Source organism: Lipotes vexillifer, unplaced genomic scaffold (genome assembly GCF_000442215.2).
Source record: "Lipotes vexillifer unplaced genomic scaffold, Lipotes_vexillifer_v1.1 scaffold232, whole genome shotgun sequence".
Classification (NCBI taxonomy): Eukaryota; Metazoa; Chordata; class Mammalia; order Artiodactyla; family Lipotidae; genus Lipotes; species Lipotes vexillifer.
The window spans coordinates 3,334,893-3,355,473 of record NW_006793997.1 but is presented as its reverse complement, the minus strand read 5'-3'; the positions used below and the strand labels follow the sequence as shown (position 1 = coordinate 3,355,473).

Here is a 20,581-nt window from a genome sequence, read left to right as displayed (position 1 = left end):
TAAGTGATTATTCCTATTTTTCAGGAGAGAACAAATCTAAAGATCAAGTCACTTTAAGCCCACAATAAATCCATCACAAAGCATGAGGCGTTCTCACACTGACCAGTTATGCTCCTCTGAACACTAACACATAGGTGAATGGACGCAGCAGCTCTGAGACCTGACCTTCATGCTCCACCCACACTTGTCTACCGACTCAGTGTGGGAGAACAATGAAGAGGAGACGGACCGTGAAGTTGTTATCATCCTTGATTTTATTTTATTTTTAAAGCACATTTGTTTGTGTGTTTGTTTCTGGTTGCGCCGCAGGGCTTGCTGGATCTTAGTTCCCTACCCAGGGATCCAACCCGTGCCCACTGCAGTAGAAGCTCGGAGTCCTAACCACTGGACCGCCAGGGAATTCCCTTGTTCTTGATTTTAAATGATTTTTAACATGGCATTCATATCTGATTCAAGTTTCTAAAAAATGTTTTTTAAAGATAAAATATATCAATTACTTTTTGGGGAAATGATCTTAGGTTTTCAAATACTGTTTTTCATCAGCCATTGCTAAATCTTTCTAAATACTAAGTACGTCTAGGGAGCATACAACCAACAAGTGTGATTATGAACCTAAGTTGACACCAAGTCCCTTCCAGCACTTATTTCTCCTAATATACTCCTCATTTTTCTATACACAGCTTCTGGTCTCAAATAGCATCAGCCCAACATTAATGGCAACTGACCTATTGGTCTATAAGGATAAAAAGATCTTTACCAAGAGATGGAAACGGAGACTCATACACAGTAGCTTTAGAACCACAAGGAATCTTTTTAAAGGCGATTAAATGCAGTGTTAGTATCAGGTATTGAAAACTAATATGCACATTTTACACCATACTGTCATTTACCAAATTTCGAAGCAGCTTTGCCTAGACTGGTCGCCAATAACAACGTGGTCTCCTTCCCTGTTCCTTTGGTTCCACAGCCATTACACAGAGGAATAGTAACAGGTGCAGTTTGAGTATTTGGAGGTGGTATATTTGGCCAGACTTTAGCAGCATCAATTATACTATTTCTTGCCGGCTGTTTTAAAATTTTTTTAAAAAGAGGAGGAGGTTTCAGATACATTATTTCAGAACCTAGAGTTACACATAACAACTGAAAACACATTCTAAGTGTTTCTCCTTTCCACCTGCTAACCTCTGATAAAACGTATTTTCAAATCACCTTTTCCAGAACTATCAGCTACCAATGCATAAACTCACTTCCAAAGTGACTTGAAATGATCAGGGAAGATATTCATATGATCAGACCTTTACATTCTGGGCCATGTGTCTGCTACGGTGGAGACCCTCAGACACACTTTACATAAAAGGAAGTAACGTCTTTACTTGAACACTGGGTGTGACTGAGGCCAAGTTTCAAGTTCCCCAAATTATTACAAAGGGACAACATGCAGTTTTACAAGAATGGGTCCATGTATCAGGTGAGTGTTAGCTATAAGAAATCACAATTGTGCTCTAGCCTTTAAAGACTGAACAGAACGCGAGGCTTTGCCAAGCTAGGTTCACATGTAAGAAATAGATTACAGGAGACTCTAAGAGCATAAACTAAATAATTACTCTGTACTTTTTTGAATGGTCCCTCCCATTTTACCCTTTGCTTTCTTTCAGGACCAGAAGGAGTTATGCTGATGGGGAGAAAGCCACATCACGAAAGAGTCTTTGACCCCACTCACAAGAAAGATTTTTTTCAAGATATATCCATTAGTATTTTTAAAAAGTCATTCCTCAAACCTTAGCTGCACCCAACATAACAAATAAAAAGATACAAACCTTGTTGAGGCAGTCTTCGCAGTAAAGTGAGCCCTTTAAACAAACCGGAGGTACCACATTTAGGTGCAAAGAGTTGGTGCATAAGTGAGGCGTTAGCTCCGACTGTGAAATGTGCTCTTCCAAGTGCCCGGGAGCCCCACTTGTGAAATCAGAACAGGGGAAATAGCCAGCGGAGGAGGTGCAGCCCTGGAGAGCTGGAAACTGATGCAGCTTGTGCACATTACCATGACATGACTGGAAATGGAGCTTTCCACAACAGGGCAGGTGTTTGCAGGGAGAGAGATTACTTTCTAGACACATGCTGGGAAAGTCACTTGCAACGCTGGCCAAACTGTTCCTAGCTGAGGCACTCTGGAGTGAAGATGCAGACTGGAAAGCAAACCCTGACCCCACCTGACACGTGACTGTCCTGGTGCTCTGCGAGTCTAACAGTGCGCCTGGGGGAATCAAGCTACCAGTCCCTCCGCCACCACCACCACCAAAACGCATTGGCGAAGTGGAGGGGTCATTAGGGCAATGGGCACAGCAGCTTACTTTGGGGACAGTTGAAAGCTGTATTTTAGGTTGCTGAAGAGAATGGATATCTGGAAGTGGGACTGCTGGAAAAAGTTTAGAGCCAGCATGAAGGGGAGATGGTACATCCTTTAATTCCACAGCAACTTTCTTGTTCTCCATGTAATCTTTCTGAGAAAAGAAAACCAGAACACAAATTAATTTTATGAGGCTAGTGACTTGGGGTTACTCACACCTGATTGCATTAAAAAATGGAAACAGTGTTCAAACCTATCTACACCACTCCGTCATACCTACACAAAATCACAACCACAAAAATGGAATGGCAGCTAAAACCAGGAGCATTCTTCAGCAGGAGAGCCAGCATGAAGGGGAGATGGTACATCCTTTAATTCCACAGCAACTTTCTTGTTCTCCATGTAATCTTTCTGAGAAAAGAAAACCAGAACACAAATTAATTTTATGAGGCTAGTGACTTGGGGTTACTCACACCTGATTGCATTAAAAAATGGAAACAGTGTTCAAACCTATCTACACCACTCCGTCATACCTACACAAAATCACAACCACAAAAATGGAATGGCAGCTAAAACCAGGAGCATTCTTCAGCAGGAGGTGAACATTGAAACAGACAACTAAAATTACAACTGTGTCCTTCCTGAATTTTAAGAGACTTGGGGAGGGGGTCTGTTTACATATTCAACAAGCCTGATTAACCAACCATGTCTCAGTGTCTTCCCTTTGATAACTTCCCCTTGCCTCTCAGTGTCTTCTGAAGACAAAATAGGTAGTATGAAAAACAACACAGTCATAACAGTATTCACTAAAGATGGCTTACAAGCAAAGCGCCTTGAGGAAAATACTTAATAGTTTGTGCAGTCAGAGCTAGGTGGTTTTAGTAAGGTCCTCCAGGGGAGAAGGTATCAAGCACTATGGATGAGATCAGCCATCTGCCCAAGTGGCCCATACATGAATAGGTCTTAAACGTGTTGCTGATGACATTTAGCAAACCCTGGGGTATTATGACCTAAAGCCATAATGCCAACAATTATTTTGTAACCAGTGGAAAGAATTAGAGTAATTAGAAAACTATCTGGGAAAAAGAGAAATAGTTTGTCATATGCCTGTAACATAGACACATGAGGCTGGTATGCTTATAAAGGTTATAGCATTGCATTGGTGTCAGAGACCTGGGTTTGAATGTGATACTAAATAGTTTTATGACCTTGGGTAAGTGACTTAACCTAACCTCTTTATGCTTCAATTTTACCATCCTTCAACTGAGAACAACAGAATGTACCTACTACATTTGTCAGAAGGATAAAATGAAATAGTAAACATAAAGCACTCAGCAGAGTACCCGGCCACTGAAAGGGGATCCGACCAATCAACAACCTTTATTGGCTGAGTGCAGGCACTATTAAGATGAAGGGGATGCCCTGATATAGTGATTGAGACATGCTCATCCCTTAGAGCATAGAAAGGTCCATCTGACTGCTATGACTTCACTCCTTCTGCTATGGGAGGGTATACTAATACGGGAGAAATTTGGATTTTCAGTTACTTTTCCTAAAAGGGAGGTAATAGCAATGATCTCACCAGCCAACAAGCAGTGTGTTCTGCCCTCTTGGTAATTACAATTCAGGCTGGAAATTAACTCACTGGCATTATGATTTATATAGATCTGGCTCTTATGGGCAGGGTTATTGTGAGTTGGTCTTCCTGAACGTACTCAATTCTGGGTACCACTGACAAAATTGAGATTCTAGATCTGTAAAGGTGACAGTGCAATTCCGTGTCCTGTGACTCTGTTAGGGCTAGATCTGCCACCCCAGGACCCTGCTTGAGCTGCCAGCCCTCAGTGCAAACTGTCCCTGAGGTAAAATACTTCTGAAATAACTCCAATTACTGATGCCATGCAACAAAGGTAACTATATAATGAAAAACTGGAGAAGACACGGAATAGATTTTTTTAAAGTCATTATCAATACCCTTATATAAATTCATAGTAAAGCCTCATTTAAATCCCAAGTACAATAGCAAAAAAAAAAGTGCTAACGATCAAGGAAATAAAATCAGAAAACGTCAAAATCACTACGAAAAGACAAAAGAAAAAGTTCTAGACATATTTAAATATTCAAGAGAAATCTTGAACAGAAAAAGACTGTCAACAAATCCTATCAATCTTTCCTTGATTTTAAGACACAAAACGCAGAAGGCTACCATAAAACAAAATCTATTTTGTACTTTCCTCCGGTCTTACTCTACAATGTGGATTTTGTCTTTGGAATCTGTGACGTTAATGAGAAACAAATCTTTCCAAAATTTTAACATCACATATTTAAAGCATCTATTGTTGCTTAGTGTGGAAGTATAGGAGTTAAAAAATTGTGCCTTCATTGAGTCAGGAATTACAATAATGTGCTACGAGGAGTAATATAAGCAGGATGCAAGAGAAAACTTAGCACAGACTCCAGGGAGAGAGACTGCCCCAGACCAAATGGATCTCTCATCTATTTGCATTAAGAATTTGCTATGTCCTTAGTCTTGCACATAGTTACCGTTTGGGGACTAAGTGGCAACGTTTGCTCAGGACGAGAAAAGCAATTAGAGAATTTCCAAAGCCATGGCTTAGCATCATTATCTTGTTGAAGCCATCCAAGTGTTCTACTGCAGGAGTTCTCAGTTCCGTTTCCTTCCATCATACAGCCATACAAAGTGGTTCAACATTCTTTCATCTTTCTTTTCTTTCATTCTTCCACCCTGTTAAGAATGAGATTTCAATATTATTTATTTGCATAAGTACAAATTTTATTACTGAAATCTGAGACTACAACTATATTTATGGTGTATAGGTCATTGCAAAGAGGGCTGATGGGACCAAATCCAGGAACTCTTAATGCTGTGACCAAAGACTGAGTTTTCCATAGGATGTAACAGCCACTCAGTGGTGCTATGTTTTCCTGATGGAGATACAAGATTTAGCCACTCATATCCAGGATTAGTGATGTGGGAAAGTAAAAATAAATGTAAATGTCTTCCAAGTTAAAAAAAAAAATTATGGTGCAATGGCTCCCAACAAGTCAGATCTTAAGGAACACAAGTAGAATAGCTATCAAAACATATTACAGCTTACTAGAATTGGTAAACTTGGTTGACTATTTATGCTTGAACCCTAACTACATCAACTTGATTTTTTAAAAAGTCTATCATCTTCCATTCCTTACGTTTCATAGGTCCTCAAACAAAAATGAACTCTGGACGAGCCCTATTTCTTTTCAGCCATGCTCAAGAGAAGTAGCCACATCTTGGACACTTGCATAACCCGGAGAGAAACCTCTCCTCTTCACTTGGCTGGAGCCAAGCTCCTCCAGCCCACAGCAAACGTTTTCTATATAATATTTCTTAATTCTTCTCGACTATCCCTCACTACACACTCTACTTGGGAGATTCAAAAAGTTAACAGAAGACAGCATATAATTTGAGTAAAAGAACAACCACATGTCCTCATTCCCAATTATGTAAGATTGTGAAATTGATTTCAGAGCAACCTATCCCACTGTGTCTTTGATATGAGTATTGAAGGTCCAAATTAAGTGACCTCTGTGGACTTTGAATTTGATTTGGCTACAGAACAAGTCGAACCAACCTCTTAGTTTACTTATTATGAAAGTGGAATCTGCTATACCACCAAAAATCTAACAGAGAAATCTCAAGTCCCAGATGTGCTCTTATCTACTCCAGAGGAACAACACTCTACAAGTCTTAAATGATATGATAAAAGCAGATCCAATCATTAGTAGCCATTGGGCAGAGGCGGCCTGCCAGTGGTAAGGACAAGGGGGTCTCATTTCCAAGCCCTCGCCACCATGCCCCAACCACCTCCTACTCTTACCAACAATGGCCATTTTTAAGGTTATTAATTTATCTTTCAGAAATTTCTGGGCATATAGAGAAGAATTTATTTTAGCTATCTCCCTGGTAAGATAAGATAAGCTCTTTTCAAGAGATTTTAACATCTACATAGTCGAGTGAGGGGAGAGATGACTATATAAGCACTATGTCTAAGATATAGGAAAACCAATCACAAAAAGCAGGGGTAGGCAAACTACTGCCTAAACCTATAGCCAAAACCGGCCCACTGCTTGTATTTAAATGGCCTGCGAACTAAGAATGTGTTTCAGATTTTTTAATTCTTGGGAGAAATCAAAACAATATTTTGTGACAAAGCTACATGAAATTCAGATTTCGGTGTCTATGACTAGTTGTATTTGAGACACAGCCAAGCTTATTGAAGTCCTATGGCTATGTTTGCACTACAACTGCAGTTAATTATTTGCAACAGAGACTGTAGATCATATACCTACAGAGCCAAAAATATTTACTATTTGGCCCTTATGTAGAAGCTACAAAACTTTATTAAGTTTCAGTTTCTTCCTCTGTCAAGTGTGCCTAATTTCTCCCCTGCCCACCTCAAAGCATTACTATGGGGGAAAAAAATCAGATAAAAGGCACCACCATCTGTTTGTCTTCACCGCTGTACGGCTTGTGCCAAGCACGGGGCTCCTTCATAGTATATACTAAGGAAATATTTGTTGAATGAGGGAATGAATAAAGCAGCTACTTACCTACAAAAACTGGAGCTAATCTGGAGACAGAGATGGAGTTAACTGCCACAATTATAGTAAATTATGGTACTTGTTCTTCCTATTAAATACAGACCTCATATACCCTATCTTCTCTCTAGAGCCTAAAAATTTGTGATGTTCACGATGTACACAACTTCAACATGCTCTCTCAAGCCCCAAGGCCAATCCTGAAAGTGAGCTAAGGTGTCAAGTAGAATACAGTTTACAAAGCTTTTTTGTTTAACATTATTTATTTCCTCATTCAGCAAATATTTACTTAGTATCTACTATGTAGCAAGCCTGTGCTTGGCACAAGGGATACAATGAAAGAAACAACCAGACAATGCGATCCATTTATGTCATCTTTTTTCCCCACAGTAAATTTGTGAGAAAGACAAGGGAGAAATTAGCCACATTTTTACAGAGGAGAAACAGAAGTTAAATGAAATTATGTAACTTGCCCAAGATCACACAATAGAAAGGGAAAAGAACCAGGTTTGTCCACCTCTTTCTACCACACCAAGGTACCTTTGGAATTGCTCAACACGAGCAATAGAAAGTATAAACGTATTAGCTTGTTAGTGGCCTGCACCTGGAAATTTTCCTAAATATTCCTGGAAATGACATGAAGTAATTCAGGTAGTCAAAGCAAGTTCTGTTTGATTTGAGTGGAAGTCTCACTTCCGCCATTATCTCTCAGTCTTTGAGCAATTCAGATAGTAGTTGAGAGCCCAGACTGTGACATCAGACTGTCCTCCTATCAATCCCCAATTTTGCCGCTTCCTATTTGTGCAGCTTTGGACAACGCGCAACCTCTCTGAACCTCAGATCCCATCTGTAAAATGGGCCTGATGATAACAGTAGCACCTTCATAGGTTGTTGTTTGTATTAAATGAGACAAAGTAGAAAATTTAGCAGTGGCCTTCTCTCAACACCCAATCTAGTCCTCAACACCCCACATCACCGCATCCCATTCCTGGGTATTTCTGTTGTTTTTCACAGCTCTTCTTCCTAAAATTATCTTAGTTGCTTGCTTTTTTATTATCTGTCTCCCCCACGTAAATATAAACTCCATGGTAGTACATATGGATCATGTTTTCTTATTCATTATTGTATCTCCTGCACCTAGCACAGTGTCTGGCACCCACCAACAACTGCTGAGAATGCAAAGTTCAAAAAATGCCTCAGAAGCCCATTTAGGTTTCAGTTTCCCTGTATGCAAAACAGAATATTTATGCTCAGAGATGTTAGAAAGTGCAAAAGATGTAACTGGAAAGCTCTAGGTAATAACAGAGAGGTGCCAGGGAAACTGTAAAAGGTGTATTACAATGTCGCAATACAATTATTGGGAGTGGTTCAAGTCCTAAGACAACTCAACGCTCAGTCAAGCCAGAGGCTACACCCTAGGGAGTGCTGATAGACCGAGGAGGGTGCAAAACGCTGGGGGGCGGGAGGGTTGCAAAAACACTAGCCGTTCTCTTCCTCTCTTAAACTTCCAACAAGAAGGGTTGCTCTCCACACCTGGAGGGCCCCAAAGGGAGAAAGGAGACAAGTGTGGGCAGGGAGCCAAACACCCCCAAAGGGCAGCAGAGGCGCTGCAATGACAGTCGTGAACTGACACGAAAGGGAGACAACTCGAACTTGTAGCGGGGGCTTGTCCGGTGGGTCCCACTCCTTCCCCTCATACCAGCCAACCTCCCCCACCACCGCCGGCAACAGGCAAAAGGAGGGGACGCTGTCCCCCTCTCCAGCCTGGTGGCCCCAGAGCACTGGACGCGTCGGGGACTAGTCCCCAGCGCTGCCAGCAAACTCACCTCCGCCGCCGGCTCCACCTCCGCTCACATTCCGGCCCCACCGCTTTCCCCCCACCCCCCCCAGGCCCTTTGTTTTGATTCCCGACTCCGCAGCTCCCGCCGCCGCCGCCAAGCGCACCCTCCACTTCCGCTTCCGCACCGCACCGCCCCTGTCGCAAAACCGACGCCCTTCTCTCCTCCCTGCCTCCGCCCCTTCCTCCACCCCTCCCCCACCGCTGCGTCCTCCCCGCGCGGGGCGTGCTGGGAACCCCGGGGGGGGCGGGGCCTCGCGGCCCTGCAGCCTCGTCAGGCTCAGTCCCCTCCCGATAAACCCCTAAATAGGGACCTTCCTGGGGGGCGACCCCGGTTTTTTTGGCGAAAACCCGCAGTTTAAGAAAGCCTTGCCGCTGGCTTATCGTTGTGGCGTGGGAAGGAACCTGAAAGCGGAGATTTAGGGTGCTTGTGAGGTGGAACCCGGGGAAAAAAATCTGCCAACCGGGATTTGTCACCGTTCAGCTCTTTCGGGCTTTTGAGGGAAGGCGACTTAAAAGGGATTTTGATGAAAAACCTGATCGTTTTGGCTTTTTTTCCTCTCTTACTCTTGTCACGTGATGACCCTACCTTTTTTTTTTTTTTTTAATTAAATGACGCATATTTGCTACAGCATCCTTCATCTAGTGCGACCTAGCGGCGAGTGGAGAAAAAAATAACTGCCAACTGGGCTGCCCGCGAGGTCCTTCGGGCCGGCAGGGCGCCTCGAGAAGTTGTGATCCAGCTGGCAAAAAGAAAGCCTGTGCCAAGACTAGGCTGGATTTTGTCACCAACAATTAAGAGGTCCTCGTGACCTAAGTAAGAAAACGTGATTTTTTTAAAGTCCTGGTTCAAAGCTCGTTGCAAATGAATACAGCTTTTCCAGTGCCCGCTTAGGTGAGCAAAAAGGAGGCTTTATAGTTGCAAAAGCCATGTGAAGCCAATAACAGCTTGTGTTTTTGGTGGCTAGATTTGCCATGTTTGGGGTTTTTTGGTTTGGGGGGGGGTTGTTTTGGGTTTTTTTGCTTCAGATTCTTATATTTGAAATTTTAAAAAAATTGTTTTTAAGTAGGCACAACGGACATTTCTGAAACTACCAGCTGCTATTTCCTGTTGCAAATTGGGAGAAAAAGCATATATATTTTAAATCTAGACATAGTTTACGATGCAATAGCCGAATGCTACATAAAAGATTATTTCTGAAGTTTGCTAAGAAACAGGGTAACTTTGCGTAAGGATCAGCAAATAAAAATTGCCAAAAGATAACTTTTTTCCCCCTGAAGTCTGTACTGTGAGGCAACTTCATTAGGCAATCCACATTAAGTGGGGGAGATTTCAGGAGAAGCTGATACATCCCTGTAGACGTCCTTGTAGAAAGGTATTGTGGAGGGCAAGATCAAACACATAGCTGAAGAACCCTTTGTGCTTGTATTCCATTTCCAGAAGGCAGATGACAAGTCCACACATCATCTGCCTGCTTAGGTATTTATTACTGCTGAGTAAATCTTCATTGTGTCTGTGTGTGGGTAGTATTCTCCAAGTGGGTATTAGAACAGATGAAAAACAACCCTGTTTCTAGAGTTTTGTTTTTTTCACAGTACCAAAAAATATGCTTCTCTTTAGAGATTTTTTCTCTCCTTTTCATTCTAGTTGAGTATCTCTGAACACAGTACTAACTAAAAATATAAAAAGGAAACAAAATAATTGTGGATTTTAAAATTGCTTTTTAAAAAAGTTTGTAGCCATAAAATAAAGATCAGACACATTTTGTTTGACATTGCTTGGCATTCTTTCAAGTCCAGAGCTGTGCCTGGTGTCAATAAGTAAATGCAGTAAATAAAAACGTTATCAATCATACCTAATGGAAGGCTAATGAAAAGTTTAGTGTTTTGAAATAATAAATTATGGTAGGATTTAAGCAAGAGAAACCCAGCTTTCTGCTCATTAATATCTGAAAGCTACAAGGAAAACGAATAGAGAGAAAAAAGTTTTAAAGTATACCAAAATTTCCCTTTCATTTTTTTAAGGTTTTATCCAATAACAAACCCATTTACCTAAACACCTATTCCTGAAGAGTTTAATGATAATCATTTCAATATCTTCTCCCTTTTATTTTTAATGGAAAAATGAAGGAAATTGAAAATCAACTGGTTTAAATGACTTAATGTCATGTAGTCAGTACTGACAGCTCATAAGCTTGTGGTTCAGTTTATCTTTAAACTGGGGTGATTATTCTCTGCCCAGAAACCTCACAGAATGGTGAGGCTCTGGAAACTGTCAAGGGGGTGCAAATGATTTATTAGCATTTGGGGCCAGGATGGAAGTTTCCTAAAAGACACTTTGATACTTTCCTTAACCCCATTGATGTAAGTGGTAGTTCCCTTTTGCATCTCTGAGCTTCTTTCAGGAAGTAGCACGGAGTCGAAGTAGAATTAAAGGTCATTCTTAACCATGGCAGGGATGCAGGAGGGATTCTATGACTGGTTGGAGGCCTCAAAGCAGCTAAAATCTCTGCCTGTAGCATTGTGCTGAAGAACACCAGTGCAGGAGTCAAACAGACCCAGCTTTGAAGTCTGATTTGTTGTTTAGTAATTGTGAAACCTTGGGCAATGCATTTAACTTCCTGCACCCTTTTCTCAGCTTTAAAATGAGGACCATAAAAGTGCTTTCCTGTGGTTCTCATCATCTGGGTCTCAGCTCCATTGTCACCTGGTAGAGTGGCTTTCCCTGACATTCTATCTGCAGGGACCCCTCCCCAGCCCCTTTCTATCACATGACCTTGCTTTAGTCATAGCACTTATTAGCATCTGACATTATTTCACTGTTTCTGTTTGCTGATTTAGTGTCTTTTCTTAGTACTATAAGCTCTTTGAGGACAGGTGTCTTGTCTGACATTTATTTTGATATAAGTGAGTGCTCAATAAATATTCGTTGGTGAACATCAAGAAGTTAGCATTATGCCTGACCTAGATAACCAACTGAAAAATCATGATCACTACATAGATTGTACTTAACTATGTGCTTAGGCACTGTCCTAAACGTTTTGCAAATGCCAAGTTGACTCATTTCATCTCTGCATAACCACATTTTATAGATGAGGAAAGTAAGTCACAGAGAGTTAGAATAACTTGCCCAAGATCACACAGCTACTAAGGGACAGAGCAAGGATTCAAAGGCAGGCTCGAAAACAAACTCCTGTAAAGGAGTTTTGCTGCCTTTGAAGAAGAAGATAATGATGTGAAAATTGTTATATTGGTTGTGGGACTTCCCTGGCAGTCCAGTGGTTAAGACTTTGCCTTCCAATGCAGGGGGCATGTGGGTTCCGGGTTGGGTTCCATCCCTGGTGGGGGAGTTAAGATTCCCACATGTCTCCCAGCCAAAAAAACCAAACATAACATAGAAGCAATATTATAACAAATTCAATAAAGATGTTAAAAATTGTCCACATCAAAAGGTCTTTAAAAAAACAAGAAAATTTTATATTGGTTGTAAAGTTGTGGGGAGGACCTGGGGCATTGCTTATCCTAATTGGACCTAGATCTTTGTCCTTTTATCTGCTTTGGGGAAAAGCCAAGAACAGGAAAATGCAACCGGTGTCAAGGAGAGGGAGTCATATTTTCTTGAAGTGCGTGGCCCGCAAATCCCAGCCCGTCCCCCCGGTGTCTAGGGAGCATCCTTTAGCCTCCAAGTTGGGCCAGAACTCTGCCCAGCAGCCGGAGCCACCCAGGGCCCCTCCCGCCAGCCCGCCCAGGGCCGCCGCGTGGCCATGCCGCGCCCGGGCCCTGGGAAAAAAGTTTCCAAAAGGCGCTGCTCGGCGCTGATTGGCCGAGGCAGACGCGGTCCCGTGGCGCGGCAGCCAATGGGCGGCGCCGGCCGCGGGCGCGGGCGCGGGGGCGGGCGCGGGGGCGGGGGCTAGAGGCCTGGGGCGCACCGCCCCCAGCCGCTGCTGCAGCCGTCGACGCAGCGGTTCCTCACAGCCGGAGCCGGGTAAGTGCGGAGCTGCGGACCCCGGGGTGGGGACTTCCCGGGGACTGCCAGCGCCACCGCCACGGCCGCCGGGAAACTCTTCTGCCCGCCCCGGCGCCCGCCACGCTCTCGGGACCCCGGGCCGCCGCCGTGCAGGGGCCCTGGCGCGCCCCTCACTGGCGCGTCGCTTCCCGGGTGCTGGGCTCGAAAATCGCGCTTCCCTGGAGCCTCCCTTCTTAACTTTGTGCCTTCACACCCTCGTGTCCCTCGCGCCTGGTTCCTCACCCTTGCCAGCTTTCTTTCTCTTTATGCTCGCCTCTCTCCGACCCCGCTGCCCTCCCCCTCCGTCCTAGACTTCCTCGATCCTTCTGCTCTCCTCGTCCCGGGTCCCCGCAGCCCGGCGGCTCTGCCCTCCTGTTCCCTCCCACCCCGACTCCCCTGGTCTCTCTTCTCGCTCAGTTTTCTGCCCCTCAGTCCTCGCCATGGCCTTCTGCTGCCTCCACCGCCCCTCATTCCTCGTAGCCCCCCTCCCGCCCACGTCCCCACCCGCCTCCACCCTCGGTGCAGGCCTCTTTCCAAAAACCTCCCTCCTCCTTGGCACTTCCCTCCCTTTGGGAACGTGTTTGGAACGGTCTTCCTCCCTCCGCTTTCCTCAGATCTCTGTTGCAGGACGGTTCAGATTTCCCCTGACAGCACTTTGGGGAAGGATTGGATAAAGGATGAAAACGCTTATTTTACAGCTTGAATGCGGTGGCTGGGCTCACCTGCCTCTCTGAGGTCATAGGAAACCCCGCCATCACCTTGATACTGCTTTTTGGGGAAGCTACATTATCTTCTCCAGTCATCTCAAGTTCGCTGTCTCCTGAGGGCTCGACCTTCCCGGATTTCTTTGTCCAGGGTTTTATCAGGTTGTGCCCCTCTCTACCTTTAGGCCCCTTTTAACTTCCTTTCTAAAGAAACGACCTTTGCAGCACGCGCCGGACAGAAATTTCTCATTTTCTATAGCGAGTTTTGTTCATGTATTCTAGAATAGGATGGCATTTTAGGACATGGGTAAGGTACTTTGAAGAGTAATTGGATCCCAGCGACTCCCAGAGCCACTTGTTATCTGACCCCAGCGTTGGTATTTAACCATTTTTGAAACTTAAAAATGTAGATGACCTATGCTCCTAAAGTGTCAGAGGCCTCTGATTGGTATATTTCATCCTATTTGGTTAATAGTTTCTTAACTTGGCTTATTCTGTTAGGATGTGATTTTTGTTTCCAGAGTGTGTTCTTTTGCTTTAGAACGTGTGAGCCCAGAGAGATTACACTCCGCTTCCTCACAAGATAATTCCCTAACACGAGCATGCCTGCATATGGAAAGTTTGTGCCTGCAACTGGTACTGTGTTTGCACCTAGTCCTGACATAGGTGCTTTGTGTCTGCCTCGCTCAGCAGTGCCCAGCACTTAGTAGGTGTTGGGAAATGTTTGAAAAGGAACGGAGGAGGGGAATGCCTCCGTAGGAAAAGCTCCTTCCTTGGCCTCTTGGTTCAAGAAAATAAAAATTATCCTTGGACAGGATAATTTGTTTTCTTTTCGTCCAAGTTTAAGCTTCTTAAAATTTCAAAAGAAATATGTGCTTACTGCAAAAAACAATATATATCTTAGAGAAGTGTCAGGTACAGGTTGGAATCTCAGTGTCTGCCTTACCCCATACTGGTATATCCTTACAGACTCTTCTATTTGTATACGCAGAGGGAGGTACATTTGCAAACAAAAATGACACTTTAACATATCATAAACTTTCTTCCATTATCAGTACATTTACTTTTTTTTGTGTGTGTGTGGTATGCGGGCCTCTCACTGTTGTGGCATCTCCCGTTGCGGAGCACAGGCTCCGGATGCACAGGTTCAGCGGCCATGGCTCACAGGCCTAGCTGCTCCGCGGCATGTGGGATCTTCCCAGACCAGGGCACAAATCCGTGTCCCCTGCAGTGGCAGGCGGACTCTCAACCACTGCGCCACCAGGGAAGCCCAGTATATTTACTTCTTAACTGCACCATTTTCTGATCAGTCCTCTGTCAACAGTTAAGTTCCTCCAGTTTTCCCCTCAGTCAATGATGGTGTACTCCCTTGAGCATATGTCCTTGCATGCCTACTGAGGTATTCTGGTAGGTAGATCATTACAGACTTTGAAAGCACCGAGACAGAAGTCAGACCTGCTGACTCTTGACTGATTTTGCCCCAGTAATGTCACTTCTGCAAAATGCAAAGCCTGCGTCGTAACGTAGAAGCCGTGGGAGCATGTGCCAGTCTCTGGCAGCTTTTTTCTTTTTCTCCCTTTCCCTTCTGCTCTTCCATGTGTTTTGCTTGGGAGGGATTGGGGTTGGGGTGGAGAAGGGCCATTAATTCCTGATGGTTTATATGTTTGTGTTGCTCCTGACCAGCTGTGCTGGCTTTCTTCACTCAGGAGAGCTGAGAAAGGCTTTGTTTTTTCTAGAGTTTTGAAATCAAAGGTGTGTGTCTCAAGTGTGTTTTCAGACTTTCCTGTTAAGTTTGATCATGGAAAATACCCGCCCCCCCAAAAACTTGCTGAAACACTTTTGTAAGAGTAATAGATCTAAGTTATCCAAAATAGAAAATAAGTACTTACTGGACCACTTGATCCCAGTTTTTGCATGCTGTAGCACATACATTTGAGGTACCCATCAGGTTTGTCTACAGAGCTACTGGGGCATGACGGCATGATGGTGTATTGAGAACGCAAGTTAGGAAGACATATCCCTGTGGCTTGGATTCAATAAATGCATGCAGTATCCACTTTTAAGATAGTGGGTACAAAGTTGTGTATGCTGTGACCAAGCATTAACACCTGCCTGACACAGTGCCTTTCAAAAGACTGTGTGGACCAAAGAGTGAAACTGACCTCCAGTCTATTGGCAACCCCAGTGAGATCTGGAATTTGAATTCAAAGACTCCCTTGCACATGGGTCTGGTTTGCCACTCTGTTGCACCTATGCAGATGGCCAAGGCATACAGTGTTTCTGCTCCAGCTTCCTAAGAAACCAAGTGATTGCCTTGCCTACCTACCCCTTACAGTTAAACAGCTTAAAGGGGTCAAGTTATTTGGAAATAATGTAGTAAATGCCTAACACACCACAAATAGAAGGTGATGATAAAATTCAGTAAATAATTTTGGAAAAGGGGAACCTTTGCCAGTTGTCGTACCTGCTATCTGTGGCAGGGAGTAATGCACGTTAGAACTTTCTGAGACATTTTCAAATGGCCAAAAAAAAAAAAAGGCAGGTTTTTAAGTATGCTGTTTCATAAGAAAGTGAAGTTCAGCTGTTACTTCTTTCCTCTTAGCCTCTCGCATAGTTTTTCTCTTCCCTAGGGGTGTTTTTAAAATGCAGGGGCTGTAATTAGAGCCACAGTGGAAGCACCTCCTAAAACATCTCAATTTCATTTCTTTACCGAGGCTTAAGTTATAAGCCTCACTGGCTGTGATAAAGAGCCCTTTTCTGAAACTCAGCTGTCCTAAGATTGCAGGATGAAGGTTATTAAACTCCAGTAACTGTATCAGATACTCCTTATCATGTACACCTGGGGAGGGGGTAGTTTCCAACATGGCACCCTGTCCTCCAGCCCCTTCCCATTAATGAGATGCCACGCAGGTGCCGAGGGAGAAAGGTTTTCCCCGTCCTGTTAAGTATCTTAGGGATTTACAGAAGTAAACTATAAACTAGCCTGCAGAGGGTCTCTTGCTTCTTTTCCTTAACCTCACATCCCCTTCCAGCAAGTGGCTAGTCTCTGTCTTTCCCTGTGTTCCTTCCTTCCACAAGCATTTATTGAAAGCCTGTTATATGCCAGGCACTGTTCAAGGAATTGGGAATAAAAAAGTAAAATGGTGAAGGTCCCTGTGCTCAAAACTGACATTCCAGTGGGGGAAGATAAAACAAAAACAAAACTCATAAAGTGATGAAATAAAACAAAGCAGGGGTTAATATGACAGTGAAGGGCTGGAGGAGGTATTTGGTGGGATGTTCAGATAAGGTCTCTCTGGGGAAGACAGTTCAGCTGTGATCTGAACAGCAAGAAGGAAATCTGCTAGCAGAGATCTGAGGGAAGAGCATTCCAGGCAGAGAAAACAGCCAGTTAGTTCAAAGACCCTGAGTGGGAGCAAGCTTGGTGTGTTCAAGGAACAGAAAGAAGGCAGTGTGGCTGCAGCGTAAGCGAGTGAGGGGTAGGGCTGTAGGAAATGTTTAGAGAAGTAGGCAGGGACTCATTACGTTGAACTTGGACGTGATCTGTTTCCAAACATCGGGAAAAGTCAGTGTACATTCATTTTTCCTAGTTCCTCACTTTCTCACCCTCCTGTACACAGAATTCCTCCCATGCCGTGCATTTGAGACTGTCCTCAATATGATCATTAATGGCCACACAGCACTCAGTTACAGTTGCATGGGCTCTGGGCTCTTAACACTATAGACATTGGTTTGGTGACCCCATACTTGATGAGCTCTGGGCTCATTAGAGCTTGCGGCTTGAGCAAGGATTACCAGAATTAGGTTTACCCTTACCTGTCACCATGGTAATTACTGTTATTTACACTCTAGGTGCTCTATCCTTTGTACTTTCATCAAACAAGATCCTTCACTCCAAACGTTAATTAGGCCTCTTGTAGCAGAAATCCAGACCTAACTGGTCCAACCAAGAAAGGGAGTTGATTATCTCTCCTAACCTTAAATCAGGAATGACTGGACCCAGGTGCCCGAATGATATTGTCAGGCCCCACACTCTCTCCACTTCTTGGCCCTGCTTTCCTTTGTTTTGGCTTCATTCTCAGGCCGGCTCCTCCCTTGTGATAGCAAGTTGACCACCATGAACCCTAGTGGAAAGAGTTTCTTCTCCTCCTCCCCCCGGGCTTTATGGAGCTATAATTGACATATAACGTTGTGTAAGTTTAAGGTGTAGCACGTGATGGTTTGAGACGTATATTTTTGAAGTAATTACTACAACTCCAGAGAGTTAACAACTCCAGAGAGTTTCTTTCTTGATAGCTCCGGGAAAGGCCTGAGCCTGGACACTCATTGGCTCAGCTTGGGTTACGTGCACCCCTGAGCCAATCATTGGCTCAGTTTGGATTAGGCTGATCCTTGTCATTGGTTCAGATTGGGTTAGGCCCACCTCTGAGCCCATTACCGATTATGCTGGAGGCATGAGTAGTCACATGCCTTCTCCCAGATGCAGAAGATGATGTCAAGTTCATCTGAGCCCCATGGAAGGAGTGTAGAATTGGTTTCCCCAAGGGAATGTTGGGGTGCTGTTACAGAAAGATGGAAGAAGGAATGATGGACTGGGAAAAAAACCAAATTAACAACTTTCTACTCCATCCAGCTTCTCTGCTTTAGTCAAGCTTTCAGAGAAACTCTGTTCCCCAGAAGGGAGTGGGTGGGGACGTGGCATGTTTTCTCTGAATTAGGGAAGGGAGAGAAATTTGGAGGAAGAGGTGTGAATACAGGTCCTAACAAATGTAGAGTTATCAGTAAGTACTGTGCTCAGATGTAGGTATCATTGTTCAGTTTCTACCAGGGATAAAGAAGTTGGTGATTGTGTCCATGTCAACACTGACATATTTAGTGGAATTATTTGTATATTTAGCCAGATACACAGCTTGCTAGTTATGTCTTGCAGAGTGAGGGGTTGTGTTCATTCTGTTGTCCCCAGAGACAGAACCATGAGCTAGCTTGAGCGTAAGAAGGGACTTTGGAGAGATCTCCTTTGGATTCCTAATGACCTTTTGACAAGCTCAGAGTCTTAAATAAATTGAGAAAATAAGCTGTTACATTGAGAGGCTTTATCAGCCGGGAGTCCATAGACTGATAACTGTTAATAGAAATTTGTTCCCTAACCTCTGCTCTGGTTAGCTCAGAATCCTGAGTCCAGGCCCTTATCATCACTTCCCTCTGGCTACTGTCTAATGTGTCTCCTTTTCTTCTCATACCCAGTTCTCCAAAATCCCACCTACTTCCTCTTCCTCACCTCCTAGTTACTCCTCCACCCTGTTTATCCCTCCTCCCTGTGTTGAAACCATTCTCTGCTCATATCACCAGTGACCGACATTTTGCCAAGTCTTGTGGGTGGATGTTTCCCAGTCCTTACCTTACCAGCTTCTCTGTTGCATCTTGGATACTGTGGAACATCTCTTTTTTCTTGAAACTGTCTACTCCCGGGACAGCTCACTCTTCTGGTTCTCATCTCTCTCACTTGTTTCTCCTCTGTCTCTGATCACTCTTTCTCTTCCCAGCTTTCAGACACTGGCACTCCTCAGAGATCCGTAAATAGTTCTCAGTCAATTATCTTGTGGTTCTGTCACAAGAAAAAAGGAAGAACCAGCTACAAACTCATGATTCTTAAATTTGTATTGTTAGCCTGGACTTCACCCCGAGTTTCAGATCCAGTGTTGCATCTTGGTGTATCACAGGCACGTCCAATTAAAAATGTCCCAAGCTGGGTTCAGTATCCCCTCACCCTAAAGACTTTTCCTTCTGATTCTCTGTCTCTGGTGATGGTGTTGGCACCTGGTTGCCTAAGTTAGAACCAGTGAGACATCCTCCCCTCCCCTCCCCTCCCACACCAAATGTAATAAATCAGCAAGTCCTGGTAGGTTTTTTTTTTTTTAAAGTACATTTATTTATTTTATTTTTGGCTGCGTTGGGTCTTCGTTGCTGCACGCGGGCTTTCTCTAGTTGTGGCGAGCTTAGTTGCAGTGCGTGGGCTTCTCATTGCGGTGGCTTCTCTTGTTGCGGAGCACGGCTCTAGGCGCGCGGGCTTCAGCAGTTGTGGCTCACGGGCTGTAGAATGCAGGCTCAGTAGTTGTGGCGCACGGGCTTATTTGCTCCGCAGCATGTGGGATCTTCCCGGACCAGGGCTTGAACCAGCGTCCCCTGCATTGGCAGGCAGATTCTTAACCACTGTGCCACCAGGAAGCCCACTGGTAGGTTTATCCATGGAATGTAATGTGCAGGTGGGCTGTATTTTGTCTGGGTTTAGTTTTAGTTTTTTGGCAATGTTTTTTGCCACATTTAATCCAACATAAAGTCTAGGAATTTTTTTCCCCATTAAAGATGAGCTGTTTAACCAGATGTGGGTAATAATTTTAAAACTTTCTCTTCTAGCCATCATGAGACAAGAATAGTAATCTTTTCCCGTTTTCACAATGGAGGACTCGGGAAAGACTTTCAGCTCCGAGGAGGAAGAAGCTAACTATTGGAAAAACCTGGCTATGACCTACAAGCAGAGGTCAGTTCTCCAAAGTTCACCTTGCTTTTTCTTCCCATAGTGATGGCAGCAACCATTTATTGTGGGCCTACTATGTGCCAGGCACTGTGAAGGGCTTAACATACATCATCTCAGTTAAATCTCAACACTGTCCCGTGGAGAAACCATTCTCACCCCATTTTACAAATGAGGAAACTGAGCCTCAGTGAAAGCAGGTCAACTTGCCCAAGGTCAGACAGCCAGGGGAATAGCAGAGCTGGAATTTGAACCCCAAAGCCTAGGGTCCTAAGCAAACGGCTGTGCTACTTCCCAGCTTATTTTCTGGCAGGGTTTTATCAGCTCGTGGATGCCGTATCTGGTCTGCCCTTCGTGTGTGGGGAAAGAACTTCTCCCTATGCCTAGCAAAATGGGTTGTTACATATTTTAAAATTTGAAACCAGTGTTTCAGTGCCCATATCTGGGAGCTGTGTGTGTGTGTGTGTGTGTGTGTTTAACGTTCTTTTTATTTCTCATGGACTCTTGTAATCTACCCAGGGAGGTTTTTTTTTTTTTTTTAGCGGTACGCGGGCCT

At 44.0% G+C, this 20,581-nt stretch overlaps 2 protein-coding genes across 6 annotated transcripts in view; one reads left to right on the top strand and one right to left on the bottom strand.

Moving 5' to 3' along the window:
* MARF1 (meiosis regulator and mRNA stability factor 1) overlaps positions 1 to 8,863 on the bottom strand; it is a 41,188-nt gene extending 32,325 nt beyond the window's left edge. For 3 of the 5 annotated variants that reach the window (XM_007466949.1, XM_007466946.1, XM_007466950.1), the window contains exons 1-3: positions 4,892 to 5,035; positions 1,818 to 2,501; positions 891 to 1,065 (exon numbers count right to left, since the gene is read on the bottom strand). In XM_007466949.1, the coding sequence (XP_007467011.1) occupies positions 891 to 1,065; positions 1,818 to 2,501; positions 4,892 to 5,035 (1,003 nt within the window). Of the gene's footprint in view, positions 1 to 890; positions 1,066 to 1,817; positions 2,502 to 4,891; positions 5,094 to 8,772 lie in introns of those variants that run through there. The other 2 variants (XM_007466948.1, XM_007466947.1) reach the window with 2 other exon arrangements.
* Positions 8,864 to 19,948: 11,085 nt separating this feature from the next.
* Positions 19,949 to 20,581, top strand: part of NDE1 (nudE neurodevelopment protein 1) — a 27,133-nt gene continuing 26,500 nt past the window's right edge. Inside the window, exon 1 of the mRNA XM_007466945.1 lies at positions 19,949 to 20,031. Coding sequence (XP_007467007.1) covers positions 19,949 to 20,031 — 83 coding nt within the window. The remainder of the gene's footprint in view (positions 20,032 to 20,581) is intronic.